The sequence below is a fragment of the Mauremys reevesii genome, linkage group 1 (assembly GCF_016161935.1).
Source record: "Mauremys reevesii isolate NIE-2019 linkage group 1, ASM1616193v1, whole genome shotgun sequence".
Lineage (NCBI taxonomy): Eukaryota > Metazoa > Chordata > Testudines > Geoemydidae > Mauremys > Mauremys reevesii.
The window spans coordinates 288,623,277-288,647,713 of NC_052623.1; the positions used below are offsets into that span (position 1 = coordinate 288,623,277).

At 41.4% G+C, this 24,437-nt stretch overlaps 1 protein-coding gene across 1 annotated transcript in view; it reads right to left on the bottom strand.

The window, feature by feature from the left end:
- Positions 1-24,437, bottom strand: part of OTOGL (otogelin like) — a 140,283-nt gene that overhangs the window by 25,719 nt on the left and 90,127 nt on the right. The window contains exons 37-46 of the mRNA XM_039519864.1: positions 21,102-24,139; positions 19,378-19,555; positions 17,782-17,924; positions 14,852-14,875; positions 14,636-14,728; positions 13,406-13,595; positions 8,354-8,568; positions 4,178-4,319; positions 3,618-3,803; positions 1,157-1,369 (exon numbers count right to left, since the gene is read on the bottom strand). Of these exons, the coding sequence (XP_039375798.1) occupies positions 1,157-1,369; positions 3,618-3,803; positions 4,178-4,319; positions 8,354-8,568; positions 13,406-13,595; positions 14,636-14,728; positions 14,852-14,875; positions 17,782-17,924; positions 19,378-19,555; positions 21,102-24,139 (4,422 nt within the window). The remainder of the gene's footprint in view (positions 1-1,156; positions 1,370-3,617; positions 3,804-4,177; positions 4,320-8,353; positions 8,569-13,405; positions 13,596-14,635; positions 14,729-14,851; positions 14,876-17,781; positions 17,925-19,377; positions 19,556-21,101; positions 24,140-24,437) is intronic.

The following is a 24,437-nucleotide window of genomic DNA, read 5'->3' on the forward strand; positions in this document are numbered from 1 at the left end:
CATGACAAACCTAGCACTAGGGGACAGCAATCTGTGTTTAGGCCTATTGCCAATACTGTTTTCAATAATACCATTATTTATTATTGCACAATAGAATACATAATGTGCAACAACTAGGGAGAATTACCTTAGGGTTTGCCTACATGAACATTTATACTATGGCAAGCTGGGGTGTGAATCTACCCCACACTAGCCTGCCGCAGTCTAACTGTCCATGTGCACTCTGCTGATGCATGTTAACAGCTTATAGAGCACTTTGCTCTAGTCCTCTTTGGACCAGCTCAAAGAACATTAACAAATTGTTAACGTGCATCAAAAGGGTCCACACAGGTAGTTACACTGCATCAGGCTAGTGCAGAGTAGATTCACACTCCAGCTTGCTGTGGTTAATTGTTCATGCAGACAAGCCCATACTCTTCTATTTAAAAGTGAGGACTGTTCTATCATATCCCTTCCAAGACAGGAATAATCTGCAAACTGTTTAGGAAAGTTTAGCCTATGTAAAATTAGCCTACATGACATAGACTATGTCTACACTAGCACTTTTGTTAGTAAAACCTTTGTTGGTCAGATGTATGAAAAAACACATACGCTCTCCCACCGACATAGCAACCATCGCTTGCTGGAGGTGGTTTAATTATGCCGACGGGAGAGCTCTCTCTTGTCGGCAGAGAACAGCTACATAAGAGACCTTACAGCAATGCAGCTGCAGTGGTACAGTAGTAAGGTCTCTAGTGTAGACACAGCCTTAGAAACCAGAGTCCCATTTTCAAAAGTGACTAAGACAATTAGGAGTGTAAATCCCATTGATTTTCTGAGAGACATTGGGTCCTACGTGCCTACAGGTGTGCCTACAACTGTGTTTGGGCTTGGGCTAGAGACCAAGCTCTGGGACCCCAGGAGTGGGAAGGGTCCCAGAGCTCAGGGTCCAGCCTGAGCCCAAATGTCTACACTGTAATTTTATGCAGGCCAGCCACTGATGTTTAGTTGATATACCCTAAGTCACTTTTGAAAATAGGGTTTTCACTCTTAAGTCAATCAGGCATTTTTGAAAGTTTTACCCTGAACCCTGCCTGTAAATCAGCCCATGTCAATAAATGTGTAAACACCTCCTTAGCACATTTGTTATGGAAAATATGTTTGGCTGCATACATACCGCAAACTTTCTTTGGACAGCAAGCCCTCTCTTCAATGACATTAATGATAACTTCACCTTCCCTCTCACAGACTGGCAGTGGGTCTTCACTGCATTCCGGTTCTATAGCAATAACACTTCCATTCTCCAAACAGCTATACATACAACATCCTTTAATGGACCCATTCCAAACCTCTCCAGCAGAACGAGGCTGTCCTTCATTATCTGTACATGCTAAGGAAGAAAAACATTACATCCTTCAGACCTGTATTTAGCACAAATTTATTCCAGACTAGTACTAATAACGTGTCAGCTGGAAAACCTCATGGCATAAAAGGATATGCAATATTTTATCAAGTATTTAATTGAAAGGTCTGCATTGTTTTCTAAAACATGATTGAATCTGATACATTGAAAATTACTAATTGAATTGATCTATTCTATTAACAGAAACTCTAGGTGGTATAGAATGCCAGCTCCACTGAATGGTATGAAAGCTGATGTGCATAACACCAGAGTTCAAGTTTCTGCACATACTTCCTCTTTGCTTCTGGGAGAAATTCAAGGAGTCAGCGACTAACTTTACAGCCTTGAATTGTCTGGGTCCCAGTTACATCAGAAATTACCTCTCTACTGATACATCCTTTTATGCAGTGTAGTTATAGCTGTGTCAGTCCCAGGGTACTAGAGATACAAGGTGGGTGAGGTAATAGCTTTTATTTGTGGCTCTAAAGCTTATCTCTCTCACCAACAGAAGTTGGTCCAATGAAAGATATTACCTAGCCTACTTTGTCTCTCTGATACCTCCTCATGTCATTTAGATCCGCTAAGAAGCATTTGCTGTCATAACCTAGATTTGAATGGTCTGAATCTTTCTACCTCATCCTCACAGAGCCACAAACCCTGAGTAAGTGTCCAAACTCACTCCTTTCATTGAATCTATTTAGAACTCAAAAACAATACCACAAGATAAACTTCAGCCTAAGTTTCCTACCTGTGACTGGCATTTAAAACCATTTGATCCAAATAGACACCGCCATTCCCTTTACATATTGGCAATTTTGTGGGAGAATTAAATTTGACATAAATTCAGTCATTTTGTGTGTCCAGACAATATTAGCTGAAAACCAAATACCATATCATTAAAAATAATTGTTAGGACTTTGAAAGGCAAGGCCAAATAGCTGCATGATTGCAGTTTTGCTAATTAGAATGGGAGGATGTGATAGAAAGTTAAGAGACCATGAAAATGGAGGGGAATACATAAATAGCCAACTTGGACTTTAAGTGCCCCTAACATATGTTTTATTGTTGTTATAACTAAAAATACTAAAAATGCTTTGCTAATAAAAAATGAGCAATTTGCTAAAGCTAAAAAAATCTGTGACCGGCTAGGGGTTACTAAGGTGACCCACTAGAAGTAACTATAAGTTATGTGCATTATTTAAGTCAGTTATAAAAAATTAAGTACAAAAATACACTTTGGAACAGTTCAAGGAAGCTTTTCTTTGAGCAAAGACTGACATCTCCCCAGCAGGTGGACAAAAGTAGGGCCCGCGAAAGCCTGGCTGTTGATCACTGGAAACCATCTCACATTTAGGATAACTATAATCTGGGATGCTCTAAACCTGTTGCTATGGCATCTGTGTATGTGCCTGAGACTCAGTAAAGAAGGAGCTTTCAGTGAAAACACTCTTGTTTGTACCAATCATTTATCAGACTGAGAGCTGTGTCCCCACTGATTTGTTCCTGACACCACCTGAAAAAACAGGTTAAGTTACCACAGTTTGGGGTTCTAAAAACCCCAGGAAATGGAGCTAATTATATCCATTTTCCAATATGACTCAGTGGTAATTAGTCTGAATTTTAACACAGGATTATAACTAGAGCTGTCATGGAGGATTCCAGTATTTCTACGTTTAATTTTGTTTCAACTCAGAATAAAAGCCAAACATTTTTAAATTCTTTGGTTCTGGGGCAGTCTGCTTGGTATGGTGTCCTGGAGCTGCAGACCCTGGAAGCCGAGGCTGCCAAGGAGCCATGACAGCCCAGAAGCCTAGGCTTGCCAGAACAAGCTATCAGGGACAGTCGTTGGCCGAAAAGCACCACCAAATTACAAACATCTTGAACAAAGGGTGGACACAAAGCCACTCAATACAGAGGACAGGAGCCATTCTTTGTTTTCCTTCTTGAGTGCACTCAGAGAGGGAACAAGTTGTAGGAACACAGAAAGAACATCCTAGTGGAATGGCCCTTTAACCAACAATAGGGATTGCACCAAGGACCTGCACAGCTGAAAGCATGAATCTCTACAGCTTGAGCTAAAGAGCCAAGTGCCGTATCTGGGGCTGTAAAAGATTCACATTCTCTGGTGACTGGGCAAAGATAGGATACATAACTTACTATGAGATGTCAATATAACCCACCAGTTAGTGGGTTATATTAACATATCTACTCACCCACTCTGCTCAGCTTTACTTACCACATTTTTCTTCCGGTATGCAGAGGTCAGAGTCTGTTCTATGGAGAATAGTTCCATTTTTACACACACAGTCTTCTCTTAAATAGGAGCATGGGGATTCTTCATAGAACCATTTATTTAGGCACGTTTTGGCTGCACAGGGTTGCACACAAGGTTGGTATTCCTTGCCATCAGGACAACCCAGAGCTAGAAGTCACACACAGAGGAAATAAAGTATTGCTTTCATTTTCAAAGGGGAAAATATGTAGTAAAAGCAACATGTTTATATAATAAAAAGCATATTTTTGACATTTTTAGCAACGTAAATTACAAAATTATGCTTTAGGAATACATATGACTAATTCAGTCAAGATTAGAATTAAGTTATAACATATTTAATGAAAGGCATAACTTTAAAGTTTTAAGAAATTTTACCATGACTTAACAAAGCTGTGATTGAAAGGGCAAATCTTCTGACAATAATATGTAAAAAGAAAAAATTGCTGGCTAGTATACAAGACACAGAAATGTTGCAGAGATAGGAAATTATGTCTGGAGATAGAATAGTGTTATTTACTTACAACAGTAATCTGGTGTCCTCCACTTAATGCAGATGTTATGTTTGTTGCACAAAGCCACATATGCAGAAAGTGCGTCACATTCATAATTCCAAAAGTAGGTATTGTTGATCCACATCTTTTCACAAAAATCCTGTGGTGAAACCTAGAATTACATTTTAATTGAGATTTAATGAGAACAGCTTTTTGTAATCAAAGTTGCTAATTAATTACAAGAAATATTACCACTGTAGGGGAAAAATTAATCAACGATCCCTGACTGACAGGAATTCAATACCTTTTCTGTTTCTGATCACTACTTCTATGATTCTACACCCTCCTCAATTTTGTATGCTCACTACTAGGCAGTTTTGTTACAGATCCTTCTTCACTTTTTGAATTTTGTTTCATTTAACTTCTGTGAAGCATATAGTATATTCCATCCTCTCTGGCTCTGCCAGTTTCATGTGCACATGAGAGAATAAACTTCATTCTGGCTGAGGCAAGTGTTCCTGGCTTTGACACAATGTCAAACATTGATGCAGCTCAGAAATGGAGCACACAGGTTCGATGTATCAGTGCTCCTGACAGCTCTGTGAGTTCAGAACCCAATGGTTTTGTCATGTATTTTGACTACCTGACCTACCTCTGAACTATAAGCTAAAGACATCAAAGTGTATAAAGCAAAGACTACCCCCACCCTTCCCCTCCTGCTGCCAAATTGCTTTCCACAGCTCCCTCCTCTCTTGCCCCTGTCAGGTTTCTTCAGATGACACCTACTAAAATGTCACTCAATGTTTCTCCTCAGCCACTCCTTCAATCTGAGTTCCCTCCATTTTCTCCCTTCATATAGCAGCGGGGAAAAGACAGGAAACATCTCTGGAGCTTGAAGGAAGGGGTTGAGCTGCCCATGATGCTGCTCACAGTTGGCTGGTCTATAGTCAAGCAGATTTACAGGGAAGGGCAGAGCAGGGCAGAACAAACCACAGAGAAGGAGAGGTAGGAAAGAACAAAAATAAAATCAGGAACTGAAATCTGGACCTTTGCTCCTACTCTGAGAAAGCATCAGATGGAAAAGAAATCTTGAGGCTTGTCTGCACAGTCCAGCAATGCGCACCACAGGGCAGTGAGTTGTGAAGTGCTCTAAAGTATAGACCCCGCTGATGAGCTCTAAAAGTACTCATTAACGTATTCCTGTTTCATGGGGTCTACATTGTGCCATAAGTGACATGTGTGTGTATGGGGGGGGGAAGGAATGCAGGGTCACATGCCCCCCAGATTTCTTCCAAGCAGGGCTGAGGGGGATGTGCCTGGGAAAGGCACCAGCACTGAGATCTCCCACTGAGCCCCACGAGGTGGCGCCCAGGGCAGGGATTTGAGACCAGCTGGTAGCAGCTGCAGTTACTACAGCTCAAAAGTGAATCCAGCCTGGGGTGCATGTGCGAGGATGCAGAAGGGAGCTCAGGGCAATGTAGGAGAGGAGAGGCAGTAGAGCCCGGGGGCACTGGGGGCCAGGAGGAATACAAGTGCAGTTCCACTGAAACTGTGACTGATATTTTATTTCATTTTTTTCCTAAAGGCTCTAATCCAGCAGAGTACTTAAATGTGCTTAAATCCAGCACTTGAGCAGTTCTCTTGATTTCAATGGGACTAATCACATGCTTATAATTGAGGATATGCTAAAGAGTTTGCTGGATTTGAATCTTAATGTCAAAATATATTATAGTGAATAATAAGAACTGGAAAGTCACACTTGTATCTTGTAATCTTAATAACAAAAGTGGGTTAGTTGTGAAGCTTCAATCCAAATTCAAATTCCTAAACTTCAGATCCAAACCCAAGCCACTTCACAAGAGTGTTGGGATTTTGGAGTTCTGAATTGGTCCATCACATAAATAAACCTGAACTGTGAATCATAGAATTGTAGGACTGGAAAGGGCCTCAAGAGGTCATCTAATCCAGTCTCCTGTACTCATGGCAGGACTAAGTATTATCTAGATCCTGACAGGTGTTTGTCTAACCTGATCTTAAAAATCTCCAATGACAGAGATTCCACAACCTCCCTGGGCAATTTATTCCAGTGTTTAACAACCCAGACAGTTAGGAAGTTTTTCATAATATCCAGCCTAATATATTCTAATATTCTAAATATTCCCCTTTGCTGCAATTTAAGCCCATTGCTTCTTGTTTTATCCTCAGATTAAGGAGAACAATTTTTCTCCCTCCTCCTTAAAACTACCTTTTATGTAGTTGAAAACTGTTACATGCCCTCTCAGTCTTCTCTTCTCCAGACCAAACAAACCCAATTTTTTCAATCTTTCCTCAGGGTCATGTTTTTCTAGACCTTTAATAATTGTTTTTTTTTGCTTTTCCCTAGACTTTCTCCAATTTGTCCAGAAGAGACATCATAACTACCAGGAGGGTTAGCATGATATTTGTGATGCCCAAGACAGCCAAAGTCTCCCTGTAAAGCCAGAAGAGAGAGCAGATTCAAATAGAGGGGGGAAATAATTTTATATGGTTAAATTAGAATGGATTCCTGACATACTTACTGAATGCTGATATTATCACAAGAGCTCTAAAAGAACATAACTGATTGGTTTGCAAATATCTCTGTACCTCAAATTGATAGACTATGCCAGAGCAATCCAGAGTTTCTTCATGTGTAGCTCTCTTTTAGAACAGAGGGGACATGATCACAGTTTTCAAGTACATAAAAGGTTGTTACAAGGAGGAGGGAGAAAAAATGTTGTTCTTAACCTCTGAGGAGAGGACAAGAAGCAATGGGCTTAAACTGAAGCAAGGGCGGTTTAGGTTGGACATTAGGAAAAACTTCTTAACTGTCAGGGAGATTAAGCACTGGAATAAATTGCCTAGGGATGTTGTGGAATCTCCATCATTGGGGATTTTTAAGAGCAGGTTGGACAAACATCTGTTAGGGATGGTTTAGATAATACTTAGTCCTGCCTTGAGTGCAGGGGACTGGACTAGATGACCTCTTGAGGTCCCTTCCAGTTCTATGATTCTATTACATCAAAACTAACTCTAGAAATCAAAACTCCTTTGCCTCTTGAATGCCTGCCCTGAACGCTGCTGCATACCACCAGAATCTTTAAATTGTGCATCCCCTCCTCCCCCATCAGCAGTTACCAGTCACCTCCGCATGGAGCAGGTAGAGAGCAGCACTTTAGAGTGCTCTACGATTTACACCCTTCTGGTGCACCATATAGGCAAGCCCTTGGGAGTAAGCAAGATTGTACAATCATATTTCCTCTCCTCATAAACTTATTTTCTCATTTCTCTTCCCCTGCAAACCACGCCTACTCTGCCTGTATTGTACCAGCGATCTCTAGTGGCAGCTGATGTACTGAACTATATCATTACTAGAAGTACTGAAAATAAACACTCTGTAAGGATATCACAAGCGTAGGAGTTACTAGGCTAATGTCTATGTGACTCAGATACTTCTGGAGGTCTGAACTGGATGCTATTACATTTAATGGAACCATTAGGCCTTCACTCCGAGCAATATGCTTCTTGATCATGTACTAAACATTACCCTTTCTGAACAATACTTCAGTGTTAGGCTGTTGCTGTGGAATCTCTACCTTTTATATGTTCTTTCCAACTATGGCATGGTACTTCCAGGAGTGACATGGCGGTCCACACATTCACAGCTTGTCTTCACTGTATTGTTAGCTCAAATTAGTACACTCAGGTTACTCTATTCGAGCCAGGCTAGTTCCAGAGAGAATAATCATGCTGAAGCTACACAGGCAGCTGATGAGGAGTTGTAACTCCTCATCCCCACTGCATTACTAGCTCAAACTTCCGCAGCACTTGGGCTTCAACACATCCTCATCTACTCCCCCCCACCCCCTCCCAGGCTGGCTACCTAGAGCTTAAAGCAGCACCAATTAGCTCAAGCTAAATATGTGTGTGGATGGACAGGAGTTGGACTGGGGCAAAACCTGAGGTACAGCTCAAGCTAACAATGCAGTGAAGACAAGCCCTCAGAGATTTGCAGGTAAGGAGACCATCTGAGGTTACCCATGAGCAACATGGAGGAGGAATTAATTCAGTCAGTCCCTTCACTAAACATTGGAAGCAAGTGAAACATAAAAAGAAGTATTATACATTATATTTTTATTATAAATTTAATTAATTTAGACTTGGAACTGCCTATTTCTTTGTACTTACTTTTTTGTGACATGGGACAAAAACTCTTCTGTTTAACAGCTCTGTACAGTAAGTGCAGTTATCTTCAGTACAATTTCTTACTGGCCTCCTGGTTGTTACATCAACTGATTTCTCAATTTCCCAACTTTTAATAAATGCTTCGATTTCTTCCATATTTGTAATTATAGTCCTATTTTGCATCTTGAGGTCATCAACTGGGTCTCCATTACACACACCTTAAAACAGTGCATCATATTTAGTGAATAAATATAGCACATTTGTTCTTCAATTAAAGAAAAGTGCAAATGATAAAGTAATGTTAACATTGGAGCAAATCCGTTTGTAAACAATTTTATTTGCAATAGCCTATTGCATTTGCAAAAGTTAGAATTTCATTAATATGGTTTTAATTTTTATTGGGCACACTGTCACATCAACAATATTTTAGCTAGACATACAGATCATACAGTTTGATTAAAAACTTTCTGGGTGTGGATTAACTGAAAATAACTGGTACTAATATATATCACAGGCAGAATGGCAAACTCACTGAGATTGTGCCAGATTCTGACACCCTTACTCACATTGAGTAGGACCTAATGCCACAAGTTCAATTATTAATTTAAATAAGAGTGCTTATGCAAATAACAACTCACTGTGATAGACTGCAATATCCTGGACAAACCTTCTTGAATTAAGTTTAACATCTTTGGAGTTCATTGTATTAAAAATGCAAATATGTACTATTCTGGGATTGCATGGAACTTTTTTTTAGCAGGAAGACAGGATTAATGCAATCTCTGAGAGATATGAGGAACTTCAAAGCACACTTTGGGACAATGCATATAAAGTGGATTTCCTAGGAAATAGTTGGGGGTGAGGGAAATGCAAATACCCACTTCAGATCCATGCTTTTGAAGCTGGAGAGAGAAAACAATTGTTGCTAATTACCTGCTCCTGGCAATCCCAGATCAAAGACCCTTAAACTATATAAAGAGTGAACTAAACATATCATGAGTGTGCTAGTTCTGATCTGAGGCTCTTATGAACTTGTCACCACAAGAGACCCCTTTGGGAAGGTTTGAAGACTCACTTGCCAGAACCCATATGGAAGACAGGCATTGGGAGGGGGCGGAATCTCTGCTAAGCTTATTAGCATGTGTATAGGTTCTTTTATTGTTTTAATATGTTTTTCTGTGTTTTTACACTAAGAATAAACAAGGCTTGCATAGGAAGTGCTATGTGGTAACTTAGAAGTGTGGACAGGTACACTGTAAACCCTCTGAATAGAAAGTAAGCAGGCTTGCTTAGGCAGTGTCTCTTGCTGGGAATAATGCAGGGTACTGTCCAGCCTGCAGATACCCCACTCAGAAGGGAGACAGATGGATGTCCGCACCCAAGAGAGGCGACGGCCAGGTAATCCAGAAGCTTGAGAATGAGAGCTCTTGCTGTACCGCTAAGGGGAAACACAGGTGCCCTGAACTATGGCACTCACCTTGGGCAGGAAAGTGCTCATAATCTGGCACAGTATTTGGATTTATCTCAACATTTCTAAACGCTATAGTTATCAAAAGTAATTTAAAACAAAATTGAATAAATTACCTTCTTTACCACAAATACTTGTGTTACTTGATTTCTCAGTGCAGAAAGATGCATCTAGCATATTTTAAAAATTAATGTTCCCTATTCTCTTATGAATTTGTTATTGTATGGAGAGACAACCGATGCAATTTCCATACTCAAAGACAAGTATTTAGAAATCACTATCTTCCTATAAATATATATTATATAAAGTCAACAAGAAAATGGTAGAATTCAAATCTTTGTGGATGGAATTTGATTTAGCAAATAAGCAGCAGAGCTCTCTACAGCCAAGGTGACACTGAATATTTTTGATTGAGGAATGGGCAGCTGGGGTTCCTATGTCTTTTTTATTATTATCTAATTGTTTTGTTTCCTTTTCTTCCCAGGCCATAGAGCACTTTTTAAATTTCCTCTTGAGTCATTATGAACTTTTAATTTGTGTTTATGTATTTTTTAAGTCCTGGTAGGCATGATTTGTGTCTTGAGATCTTTCTGATGTGTCTGGATGTAAAACAAATTTGTAATTATGGTGCAATTACCGTAGCTGGATGATTTCATTGTCAAACTCTACAAATTTTGCTTCATACAATTTAAACACCAAAGTCTCATTTAAAATGTGATTTAACATGCATGTATGTTGATGATAAACATAGTCCAAATTACCCACTATGTAGAATATTTCCACACCATAAACTTCATAAGTTTGGATTTATAGGGTGATATACACAGGAGTTTTGTCATTGACTGCAGTGAAACCAGGATTTCACATGTTCTTTCCTTCAGGTAACAGGGTTCCCTATAACACCCTTCTTGACCCTGACCACTCAGCACCACCACCTCAACCCCCATGGCAGTAAGGTTTGTGTTATGGTGTCCTCTACTGTCATTGCCTACCTATGGGGACACAGGTCACATCATGAAGGGGTACCCACACTAATCAATGCTGAAATTAATTGATGCTTGGATGAATCATAGTGTGGGGTGTGGCGGATTACTGGGCCATCTGTCTTCAACCCTCTCCCTCTCAAGTCATGAATCCATATCATCATGCAGCTCCTATGGGAGGTTTTCATGGGACTGGAAGAAAGGTAAAGCATGCACCAAAGCTAGCATTTCCCAGCTCCCCTGGATTTACAGCTTTTTGCTCTTCTCAGCCCATGGGTGAGCTTTTGGCTTTAAGTACTTGATTTGCTTAGACATGAGGCAGCAGGTTTGTATACTTTCTGTTGGTGCCCAGAATAAGTCCAAGTTCCCCCCCGCACACACACACACAGACACCTGCCTAAAGGTCTGGGAAGGAGTTTGGGTGCAGGATGGGATTCAGGCTCCGGGAGAGAGTTTGGGTACAGGAGAGGTGAGGGGTCAGGCTCTGGGAGGGAGTTTGGGTACAGGGTGTGGGCTGGGGCAGAGGGTTGGGGTGCAGGAGGGGGCAGGCTCTGGGAAGGAGTTTGGGTGCCAGAGGCGGTGCGGGGGGTGGACTCTGGGAGGGAGTTTGGGTGTGGGGTGCAGGCTCTGGGCTGGGGCCGGTGGGTGAGGTGCAGAAAGGGGGCCGGGGGCAGGCTCTGGGCTGGGGCATGGGGTTGGGGTACGGGAGAGGGTGAGGGGTGTGGCACTTATCTTGGGAAGTGCCTGAAAGCGACCCGCACACCCCTCTGGAAGCGGCTCCTAGGTAGGAGGGCGGGTGGGGGTGGTGTCTCTCTGTGCCGCTGCCTGCAGGCACCGCCCATGCAGCTCCCATTGTCCACAGTTCCTGGCCAATGGGAGTGTGGAGTCGGCACCCAGGGCAAGGCAGTGCTCGGAGACACACACCCATCCTCCAAGGCCACAGGGACATGCTGGACGCTTTTGGGAGTGGCACGAAGCGAGGGCGGGCAGGAAGCCACCGTAGCGCCGCTGCGCTGCCAGTGATGGCAGGGTGGGCGGGGACCCCCAGGCCCCTTTAAATTGCCTGGGGGTGGCAGGCGGGGCCGAGAGACATTCTGGGGGAGGCGCATGGGGGCCCTGAATATTCCTGGAGCCTGGGCAGCACAGGCCCATATAACTCACCGCCACTGGCTTAGGCTATATATTTTATCTGGTGGAATTAACATTGGCCTGTTATTTTGAAATTAATTCTTTTAAAAAGAATAAAATAATTTGAAGTTTAACTCATGAATTTGATTTGTATAGAGCAGTAACTGTTAAATTACATTGTGACTGGTATTGAGCAGTATTTATACAAAAATTAAAATACCTCTTTACACTTAGGATTATAATGTTATCTTGTCCGTTTGAATTTGACTACAAAGAGCTAAAGGGAAGAGAAAAGCTTTTAAAACTAATCTGTGACTCCAAATCGGAAAATAAGAATTGAAAAAAATAAAAAAGAAAGAAAGAAAGAAAAGCTATAGTATTCAAAACTGTGCCTGCGATTTTCTGCACTAGCAACTGTTAATTATCAGTTCTCCAGAGATTGAGGAACAGAGTGTCCTCACTCTTAGAACACTTTTGCTTTAACCACAGGATCCCAGTTTTAATAAATATTTCTCCAGCAGCTGTTGTGTTTATGTGCTTCCACATCAATATTCATTACACTCTGCAGAAGTTATATCCAAATTAAATGTGTTACACGGTCGAGTTGCTGTATCAAGTCAATAACAATTTTATAGGTCACATTAGTTATGAATCTTTATTTTTTTGTTCAATTCCTTTTAAATCTTTTGATGTGCCCCTTATGTCGAAGAGCATGGTAAGACATCAATTTAGGGATGCACTCAGTACCTCATGAGGCACCAACACCATGCCACAGATAGTTTTACCATGGTTATTTTTTTCCCCTTGCATTGCTCTTTTTTCCTATTGCTTTTCTTTCTGAGGACTGAAAACCAAAAAGCCCTGTCCCTAAGCAAAAACAGTTGTGGATTGAGGAACTGTAGCAGGCCTGGATCAGGCTCCTGTGTCTACAAGGGAAACAGCTCCTTAGCCAAACCCACAGATTTGGTAATTGCTCCCATCATCCCAGGGCTAGACCATTCCTTCCTTTACAGTGGATGGGGGAGAAAGACCTTCAGGAATTAGTATCCCTTTGCAAAGCCCACTGAATGCACTGCCTCCACCTCAACTCATTCCTTGGCGGTTTCTTCTGAGCACAAAATTTGGCTCCTTTTGCTCAGTGGATTTCATTAATATTTTTACATGCAGCCAGTGCTTTTGATGGGTACACATCAAATAGAGATAAATACATAAAATGTAGTGATAATTATTTACCCTGATATTATTTAAACAGGTGCTTTGAAACACAAGTAACATTCATTGATAGATTTTAAAATTAATGAGAGTTTCATATCAGAAAGACTTTAAAACAACAGATAATGGCTGATAAATCTTGATTGGCAGTGGCATTAAGAAGAGGGTATCTTACAACTTTTAAGTGAGAGAAGACTAAAAAATAAAAAACTTTAGTGAAAAAAATATAATACAAACAAAGATTAATAGAGAAGATAATCTTACCACAAAGTCCTTCTGTCTTGGTAGATGTGTTAGAATGTAAGCCATATTGTATATCTATAATGCCTGTAACATGAGCCCACTTAATGCTAATGCCAGCAGGTGTGTTAATGACGTACATGGCACCAGTATCCTGAATACACAGTCCATGTTTTGAGAAAGGTAAAGGTTGAATTACAGAATCCACTAATACCTAAATAAACCAAATATATTTTTAAATGAACAGCAGAATTCCAGAAACACATTTAATGAAATAGCAAATAGCATTTGTATTTTACTGTTTTAGATTGTTTCCATCACATTTGTCAGAGGTAGTCAGGGTGTGCAAATCATGTCATTTCTAATCAACCTCCATCTCCTATAATCGCAAAGAAAGTAGGCAATGAGAGAAAATGATGACGGAAGAATCTTTTGTAATTATGAAAACAGGAAATCTTGCTTGTTCCCATACCCAAATGCCCAAATAAGAAACTCATCCTGCTTTCTTCATTTTTTCTCTCTTTCTATCTATTATTGACTAGCAGGGAGATAATGGATTAAATGTAGAACTGGAGATCAGAAACTCAACAAGTCTAGGAACAGTTCTTATTCTGGTTCCATTTTGAACATCTATTATGAACGTGTTTTGCAGAGCTTCCACCAACATAATCAAATCCCTGGTGCTTCTTCAAAAGTCTGTGAAACTGGGCCAAATGTTGGTTTTGTAAACCAACCAAAAACTAATACATTTTTCTTGGTTTGGGGTTTCATCACAAAAGATTCCCACAGCTTTGCTTAGAGTCTTAGTTCAATATCCATCTGAAAGATAGTAATTCCATCACCACCGTGTCCCCTAAAACCATGCTGAGGAACTATGCTACCTAGAGAATGACAAACACCACTTCCAGCAATAAAGAGGAGAGACAGCTGACCTCAGTGCTATAGGAGATCAAGAATAAAAGAAGATTGGGAAGAAGTTGGTAGATTTAATGTTTATGATTTTTTTTCTCTACATCATGAAAGAGGGATAACTGGGAAGGCCAACAGCATATTTTATACACAAAAAAATTATAAAATAATACTGTTGTTCCTCTTGTAGTACAACAAGGAGAGGATGGAGCTGTACCACAGGAATAACCCTGTTCCTACACTTCATAAACTGTAAAGACTGCTTTACTGCATTCTAGAACAGAGTAGTGCTGTGTAAATTACCCTTTAAATACACACATGCTGAATATTAACAGTTATTCTCACCTTTCTTGCCAAGCGGTTGATGAGTACTTTATTTGTAGGTGTTGTTACATTTAATTTCTTAAAACAGAGCCCTGAAGTGCCTCCAGGTGAAACCTTGCAAGAAAAATGCCAAAATAAGAGTTTGGGGGATGGGTGAATATTACAGATAGTATTTATTTTAGCATGTACAAGAAGTAAATAACAAGTGGTATACTTAAAAATTAACAAAATACTCACTAGTTTTCTTATTGAATTTGCACTCTGAAAAACATTTAAAAAGTAGGTTAGAAATGCAGGGATATTAGTAAAGTTCCTCCTGTTTTGCTATGACAAATTATTAGTCATTTTCAACACTGAGGGTCCTTCTCCTGCTATCTGAATGCTAGCTAAACTGTCACTAAACATGGGAACATATACTTCTCTGTTAGTCCCAAAGCATATGTTTATTAATACGGTGCATGCCTCTGTGTGTGTGCTTATTTGCTATGGAGTTAGAACCAAAGGGCCTATTAGGGGAATCAAGCAGGAAAGACAACACCACGACCTAGATAAAGAGCATTCCAACACTCAGACACACAATTGCCAGCTTCACAGTAGTGAAGAGACAACTCCTCGGTCCTGATCCTGGTGACACGACTATTTTGCCAAGGCTGAGAAGAGAGATTTCAATGGGAACACTTAACTGTTACAGGACCCCAGGCCTAGAAAAAGGGTGGGAGGTTGAATATGTGGCCAGAGGCTGCCCAGGGTGTGTCAGTGAGATCAGACAGACTGGCAAAGAGACACAGAGAGTTAGGCCTTGTCTACACTTCAAAATTTAGCTCAACCTAGCTACATTGCTCAGGGCTGCAAAAAATTTCATATCCTGGGCATTGTAGTTAGGTCAACCTAAGCCCTGGTGTACATGTGGCTATGTCAATGCCTCTCAGAAAGAAGGATTAACTACATCAGTGGAAAATAACCTTCCGTCAATGTAAAAAGCCTCTATGCTACAGCACCACAGTGGCACAGCTGTAACTCTGTAGCTGTGCCACTGCAGTGGCTGTAGTGTAGAAATGGCCAGAGTGAGAAGTCGAAACTGCAGCAAGGGCCCAAAGGTGGAGGTAACTGGGCTAGCTGAAACACACAAGGCCTGCAAGGAAAAATCAATTAAGAGTAAGGTAAAAGTAAGTATGCACGTAGGCCTTTATTTTTTTATCCTTCACTCTACATGCTTTGCACCTTTGGGTGAATGATAAATAATGCTTTGTTTTGAAGAAGCTGTTTTTGAGTCACTTTAACCTAGAGGCTGCTCTAGCTATATGCAGATTAGACAGCTGACAAGAGCAACTGATTTCTGAGGGCAAGATTTCTGTAGACTTGCCCCAGTACCCTCCACAGGGAACAGTAATGTAATGGTGGATGAGTCTGGCAGTGCTGCCAGCGGGCAGGGGGGCCCCCAACCAGGGCTACCTGGAGCAGGAAGTGGCACCCAGCCAGGATGCCAGGGAAGTGCTCTCGCCCTCCCCCCCCCCGCCCAGCTGCTCAGTGCAGGTAAGGTCACCGCCATGGTTCAGAGATGCTCCTGATGGCACCACAGATGCTGATGGGGCTTCAGCCACAAGCACAGCGACCTGCCTGGCTCCATGTCAGTGCCCAGCCCTCACCTGCCACTCTGAGACCGTCCATGCCCCAGCCACCACTGCTGCACTGGACTCACTCTGCAGCCATGCTTCAACGCCACTGTATCCAGGTTCTGGTGGAGGAGTTGCCACCAGAGAGCTACAAGCCCAACAGCAGTGAACTCACCCAGGAAGGCACAGGGAGGAGGACTAGGGCGCGTAGGAGTCTCAGGGGGTGCAGGCTCTGAGTTGCTGGGTGTGTGTGCAGGAGGCTGGGCAACAGACTGGCAGTGTGAGGACTGAGGTGCAGGACTAGGCCGAGCAAGCACAAGCCCAGATGCCGAGAATCCCACTCTGTCCACTGGGAAGAAGCCCACCACCCACTATGTGAGGAGGATCAGCACCCCCAGGCTGGGTGACAAGGAGTTTACACTGCCCATTCACTGGAGCCCTACAGGCTGGGAGATGCCCCCTGCTGATGTCCAGATCCTGTTGTAGATGAGCTGAGCAGCTGCAGGGTAAGAAGCTGCTGCTATCCAGGGGCCAGGACTCCCTTTCCTCTCGAGCCCCAGGCAGCTGGTACCAATCTTCTTGGAAAGAGCCATTGGGAAGGACAGCCCTGTCTGGGGGTATTGCCTAGCCAGTGAGCGAGTCTCAGCTATTTGCAGGACATAGGGCAGAAGACAAGGGGATGTTCATCCTGGCCTGTCCCGGCTCAACCTGCCTGGGTGTCAGATTGTTCCCTCAGTCTGTCAGCAGGGCCCAGCAGCCTCTGCAGCCCCAGGCTAGGGGATACGCCATCCCCCTCTGACCCAGCTGCACACAGTTCGGAGGTGGCAGTGGTAGGACCTGGGACAAGGGAGGTGCAAGGGACCTGTCACGAATTTGTAAGAGAACAGGAATGGGGTGGCCTTAATTCACCCCGTGAGTTTTACCAAGTTTCACCAGCCTTGCAGAAAGTCAACCCTGAGAGAGGTAGCATTGGTGCAAGTCCCCCAACACCTGCACCCAGCCAGTGCAGTTCCAGAAGTGTGAGGGGAAGTGGAGGCTTTAAGCATATCACTCAGGCATCCGCTGCCCCAGGAGGACTGTTGTAGAGATCCTGCTGCAACTTGAAGCTAGCATCACAAGCAAAATCCCTGGGAGGAAGCCAGTGATATGGGCATCTCTTGCCTTCCTCTCATGGGACTGAATTCCCCTGGGATGCAACTGCTACAGGCTAGTGGAAGGGGATATATAATTTGCACTTCCCTTTACCACCTCATTTGAACTATGCTGATTTACCCTTTGAGGATCTAGTCCACTCAGTTGAATATCTGACAATAAGAAAAAAAACTACAGTTTCATTTCCTTATAACAAATACAACAATTACTAGTTACCCTGAGGTCTGTTTCATTTCCCAAGAGGTACAATAAAACATGTGTTTTGAAATATAAATAATTTACTTTTTTTTAAATGGCTATTTTAACTGGATGTTAATTCATGCTGTGCCTTTGCACATACATACCAAAAGAATTCAACATTACTAAGGTTATTGAGGAAGTGATAGCATACAAACATCTTACCTGATTAGTGGGACACTTTTCAATATGAGCAACAATTATTTCTCCTGGGAGCTTGACTAAAATGTAGGAAGCCATATTATAGAGGGCTATGTTATTTCCATCAAACGTAATAATGCTCAGTTCAGACAGTACAGAGCATTGACCTAAAAAAGAACTGACATTTAATGAGGGTACCAGAAAACTGAACACTACAAATTTCTTTAAATCTTCTATTTTTGGCAAAAATTGCCTCTTCTGTAAAAACAAAAACACACCACTGTTAGCTGGAATTGCTGTGCACAGCACATTGAGCCAAGAGGAGAAGGAAGTACCTTATGTTGTTCAACAGCAACAACTCTGGCCAGTTAAGGAGTGCGCTGGATACAGGGACAGAGCCTCAGCAGTTGCAAATTGTCATCGCTTTGTTGAAGTGAATGGAGCTATGACAATTTACATGAAATGAGGGTCTGTTCCATGGGTCAAAAGGGAGACTCAATCATTCTTCTACAACTGAAAAGTCAGTGGCTGCAACATGGAGGTCTCAAGAATGTCATACATCTTTATGACTATCTATATTTTAATACTCACCTTTGCTATACCCTAAAAAATATAAAATAAAATTGGAGGGTCTATTGCCAGAATTAGGGCCTGATGCAACACACTTTAAATTAAATGACGTATCTATTGAGGTCAAGGCCTAAAGTTCCAATTAGAGTTGAGTGAAATTTGGAATTTCTGTCGTGCAGGAAATTCTGATATTTCAACGTTTTTCTTTGGGGAAAAAAGCTGATATTCTAACATTTTTCAAGGAAGAGAAATTTCAGTATAGAAATGTTAAAATGCTTCATTTCAATATTTTCAGTCAGAATGTTCTGACATTCTCCAAATCAAAAGGTTTCATTCTGATTTGTTGGTAGAACTAACCTGAGACATTTGATTATTAAACTGTATTTTCCTACTGTGGCACACTGTCTCATGGGAGTTGTAGTTCTGGAGCCTGATTTACAACAATATTTCAGGTTAGTTCTACCAACAAATCAGAATGAAACCTTTTGATTTGGAGAATGTCAGAACATTCTGACTGAAAATATTGAAATGAAGCATTTTAACATTTCTATATTGAAATTATATTTAAAAGTATATTTAAAAATCTGTACATTAAACTCCAAAGGAAAAAAAATCAAATTAAGCAAAGTAATCTATAAAAATAATGCTGATTTATTCTTTCCCACAAAATTTTAATCTCTCCCCAATTTATTTATTTTATTTTAAGAAAAGGCTTCTCTGTTGTATTTTTACATTAAGAAAAGGCTTCTCTGTGGTATTGCATGCCTCATGGGCATTAATGGATTTAGTTTCTCAATATTCCTAAGAAGTATGGAATTCACAATTTTTAGATGGAGAGAGATTAAGTATTTTGTCTTAAATTCACACAGAAAATCTGTGGCAAAACTAGGAATAGAACTCATGTATTCTGAGTCTCAGGCCAGTGCATTAACCACAAGACAATACTTCCTCTTGAATTTATAATCCTTAATTTATAATTTTTGATGTTTACATAATCAAGTTTTAATCTTTCACATTTGAGAATGTAACATAAACAATATAATGACTTACAGGGACATTCCCATTCTGGACAACAACTATCACTGTTAACTTGAACTGGCATTCCTCGAAAACCACAGTCAGGTTTCTCCACGTTCTTATGGCAGTTCCTTGAAACGTTATACAACATCCATCCCATATTAATGCATACGTACTGGCTACATCTGTCTACAGGTTCAATGTATCTTGGCTGTTATGTAGAAAGGAAAAATAGGAATGAGCATTGCAGTCTGTATATTCAAAAATTAAATTCTGAGACACGGACAAGAATATTCTTACACCACATGAGGTTAGCTGCAACATGAGCTCCCTGCAGCTTTTGCTTTTGAATATCCAAAAGCACACAGAGACCTATCCATGCCCATTTAAGGTTAAAGAGGTCAACTAGATGCACTAGACAGGCCTCCATCTAGCACCCAAGAATCCACCAAGTTAATATGCTGCATGACCCTAGGTTAGAAAGGAAAGAGACTCCCAATACTCTTCTCCCACATCCCCCAGGACATTCAATGGCAGATTAGCCACTGGGCCAATGGGGCCCCTGCCCGGGGACCCCAACCCACTCTGCCCACCTGGTGCGCCTGCCAGGGGGTGGGGGAAGCCTCCGCACCCCGACCCAGCTCCTCGCAGGAGTGCTGGGCAGGGGGGTGGGGCAAGTCCCTCGTGTCCTGACCCCATTTCCCCAGTAGGAGCGCTCGGGAGGATGCAGGGGGGACTGCAGGCAGAGGGGGTAGGGAGGGGCCCCCACTTGCTCTGGCCCAGGGCCCCACAAACCCCTAATCTGCCTCTGAGGACACTGAGCAGGACAAGGCAGAAATTTGCCATAGTGCCCAAATACATATACAAATAAATGAAAGATAACCAAAAAGAACAAACAACAATAAAATCAACAAAAACACAGATTTCCAATTAATCCTCGAAATTGTGACATGGTCACGGATCTTTTGCTAAAATTGGGGAGAGGGCTCTATCATTTGAAGACAGAGTAACTGAAGATGTTGGAGGCACTTTATTCTCTTGTGGATCCTTGTATTTGTTCCAATAACCTCAGAAAAACAGGTTATTCACCTATCAATGTATTTCCAGGGGTCTGCTTTCATACACCCACAGCACTGGGTACATATATACATACACACACACACACACACTGCTCACTGGAGCATAGGTGCTGGAACTAGAGGTGTGGGGGGGGGCTGCAGCACCCCCTGACTTGAAGTGGTTTCCATTATATACAGAGTTTACAGTTTGGTTCAATGGCTCTCAGCACCCCCACTATAAAAATTGTTCCAGTACCACTGCACTGTAGCCCTATAGAAAGCACTGGCTATTGAGGCCAGATACACACTTGCTCACAGTAACCAGTGTTTATGCCCACAAGCATATAAGGAGACATAACCCTGCTTTGTTCCTCAGTAACTTCCACTAATTTAAATTCCATAGACTCCAAAGAAGTAGGGAAGGAAGGTGAGCTGTGCCCATCTCTGCAGGAAATAATTTCAAAGAACTCCATGTCTCAGTAGGTGCACACAGCTCCAATGGCCAAAGTGTTCTAGCGTGTTTCAGTCAATTTGTGAGCGTGGAGGTGCAGGCAATCTTCAAAGAAAAATAAAGAGCCAATATAAAGGCAAAACAGAGAGAGAAAAATGAAAGATATTTTATCCAATTTAAAACCTCTCCCATCCCAGTTAGTAGAGAAAAAGCAGATTAAAAAGCAATATACATAAAATTGATCATACCATACAATCTGAGGAAGATGACATCAGTGTATGTATCATTGTGCCATATGAAGCATGGTCAGCTGTAACTGTCATCATCATGTCTGTGTCTGTCAGTGAAGTTTGTGTTTCCACAGGTTCTGTAGTAGAAGACAGCACCTTTGCATAACTGAAATGAGATGAAGCTGTTACAGTGGTACTCTTTGATTCTCCAATCCCCACTTGCTCTGGTTCTGTTAGATTATAGTAAGGTTTGATTGTTCTTTGTGGTGGAATTCTGGACCAATCTGATAGCGGTACATCTGTGACTTCAGAAATAGAGAAAGATTTTCCTGAAGTTATCCTGCTCTGACTGGGCAAGGAAGTAGTCTGAACAGAAAAGAACGTTGAGTGTAGCAGTGAAGATTTTTCAGTAGTTGTAGATTTTGTCTTAGTAATATTTCTTTGTACATGTGAAGTCTGACTACTTTCTCCAGTGTCTGCAGTTCTCCCAATGGAGGTTGCATATTTAAGTTCTGAAGCTGCAGAAGGTGTAATCTTCAGCTCTGAGAATGCAGTCATGGCACCAGTTGTTTTCATGACTATAGTTTTTAGCATTTCTTTAGTACTCAGTGAAACTGGGGCAGGTGCAGATGTCAGTGAAGTCTTAGGTGAAGGATACATAGGTGTTTTAGAGGTAGCAGGAATTGGCACTGAACTAGAGGCTGTGTAAAGCTCAATATGAGTAACAGAAGATTCAGTGGTTTTTGCAGTAACACTAGGGGCTATGGTGGTGGCAGGAGTAACTAATAAACTTATTGAAGGACTAACTGATGTTTTCATAGTGACATAAGTTGGCACTAAGGATGTAGTACTCAAAGCTGTGCTCATGGTCAGTGCTGCCGATGGCACTGTGGAGTGAATGACTATTTCAGTGGGTACAAAAGTTCTTGTTTCATATTCTGTGGAAGGACTTGATGATGATATATTTGCTCCTAATGATACAGTAGATACATGGGAGGTCTCAGAAGAGGGTGAAGATGTAATAGTGAATATACTGGAATAGCTTTCCAAAGTGACTTTAGGAGTTTTAGAAGTTAATAAATGTGGTAGTGCAAATGATGTTTTAGGCACTGCTGAAGGACTTATGTAAATGTTTGTGCCTAAAGTTAATGTAGAAATACCCGAGGGAGAGGTTGCCAGTTCTGTATGTGGGCTTCTTGAGGTTTCTTGTGTACCCATGGATACAATGGGTGATTGGGTAAGAGTTACATTTGATATCAAAGCAGATGTCCTGTTTACTGTGGGAATCACTGAAGAACTTGTTGTATGAGATGTCATGGCAGAGACTTGTGAAACAGATGGTCTTGATGATGACAACAACATTGTAAGTAATGTGGATGGACTGGTAAAAGACAATATAGCTCCTGATAGTTCTCTAGAAGTTAGAGAAGTATCTGTACTTCGTACCACAGAGGCAGTTTTGAATTCTGAATGTGGACTGATAGGGTACTCTGTTATTTTTGAAGTGGTTCTTGCCATTTGATAAGTAGCTAATGTGGCATTTATGGGAAATACAGGTGTACTGAAAGGGAAGGCTGTAGAACTAATGGATGCAGTCAACCTTTTAGAAATAGTCGATACTGGAAATGCATCAGTGTGTAGTGCATATTTACTTTCTGTTGAGATTGCACTTGTTACAGATACCTCAGAGATTTGAGGAGTATCTAGAAGAGATACTGAAGTAGTGGAAGGTCCTAAGAAGAGACTCTTTGAGACAACTGTGACTTCTCTCGTTGCTTTGGGCTTGGGGGATGTAATTGGAGGAGGCATTAATGTGGACATTGTGTGTGTTACAAGGGGACTCAAAGAAGACCACATTGTTCTCATGGTTGTAGGGATTTGGGAAGCAACTGGAGATGAAGTTTCAGTCATTATAGGTGGAATAGTGGAAACAGTGTCTGTGCTTAATGGAACTATATGTTTGGAAGGAGTAACTGAAATGTCCATTGAAGATAAAAATGTAGGTACTGAAGTTCTAGTTAAAGAACTGGTTGTTCTTAAAGATGATGAAGTAGTTTGAGAGGTAGCTTGAGCTGCCACCACGTACGAAGCTGTGATTAACTGAGGAGGACTAGTTTCAAAACTAGTAAATCTAGAAGTTGCCATGGGAGTTTGAAAAACAGTTGAAGTTGGGGTATAAACAGAAGCTGGGTGAACTATAGGTTGAACCATAGTAGACCTGGTTCTTTCAGTCATAGTAGATAATGGTGAAGTAGATGCAGTTAATATTAACTGTGAGCTTGTAAAGAATGTGGGACTTGAAAAAGATGTTCTTCCAGTTAATGAAGAAGATGAAGGAAATTCTGTGGATGTTTTTGGCAATTGTGAATGACTTGTGGAAGGTCTTCTGGTTCCCCAGATCCTTGTAGGTACTTCAGTAGTGACAAAGGCTGGTCCAAGGGATAAACTTGCTAATGCTGTGGAAGAGGATGCAGTTCCTGTTTCAAGTGAAAATGGTGTTACCACTGAGGAAGTGGGCATTGGTAATGTAGAATATCTAGGAACAGGACTTGCAGTTAGCAGAGTAAAAGCAGGTGTTGATGGAACTGCCATAGTTGTAATGGGTGAGGTTATAAACACTGTCGGACTTGCAGTAGGGGATGTTTTTAATGTGGCTGCTGCTGTCTGAAGAGTAGCTGGAAAATCTGTTGAAGATACAGGCTTGGGCAGTATAGACAGGCTTGCTGTGCTGTGGGTTACTTTGGAAGACTGCATTGTACTTGAAACGGGTAATGAATAAGTTAAATAAGTAGTTGTATGAGGTGATGCCAGTGAATGAAAGTCTGACAGAGTTTCTGCTGTAGTGTTTGCTCCTCTTAAAGTTGCATCTATCTTTGTGGTGATTTTGGTAGTTACAATTGTATGACTAGGCTCAGCTTCAGCTTCTGCAGTGACAAATATAGGGGGCAGCTGCGGAAATCTCTCTGTAGTAACAATTGTAGGAGAGATTAATGCAGTGGGCCTTGTCCTCTGGGTTTTTGTTCCAGCTGCCAGCTCTGTAGGTGTCACAGGTATGCCTGGAAAGAAAACGTATATTTCACTGTTATTCTGTATTAAAGAAAGAGCAAAACAGCAACATCTATCAATCATTGGGTACCAATATAAATATAAACCAGCCTATTCTTAGACAGCTTAAATTCCCTAAAAGATAACCACAGTATGCCCCAAAAGGCATTGGTTCAGGATATCTGCAGACTCTAGAGGACAACTCAACATTAGTTGCACATAACTCACATTTGTAAGGTTTTCTTCACAAACCAAAAAACTAGGTTTTTTTATTATATGGCAATTTAAAGCTTTTATTCTGGAGCACAA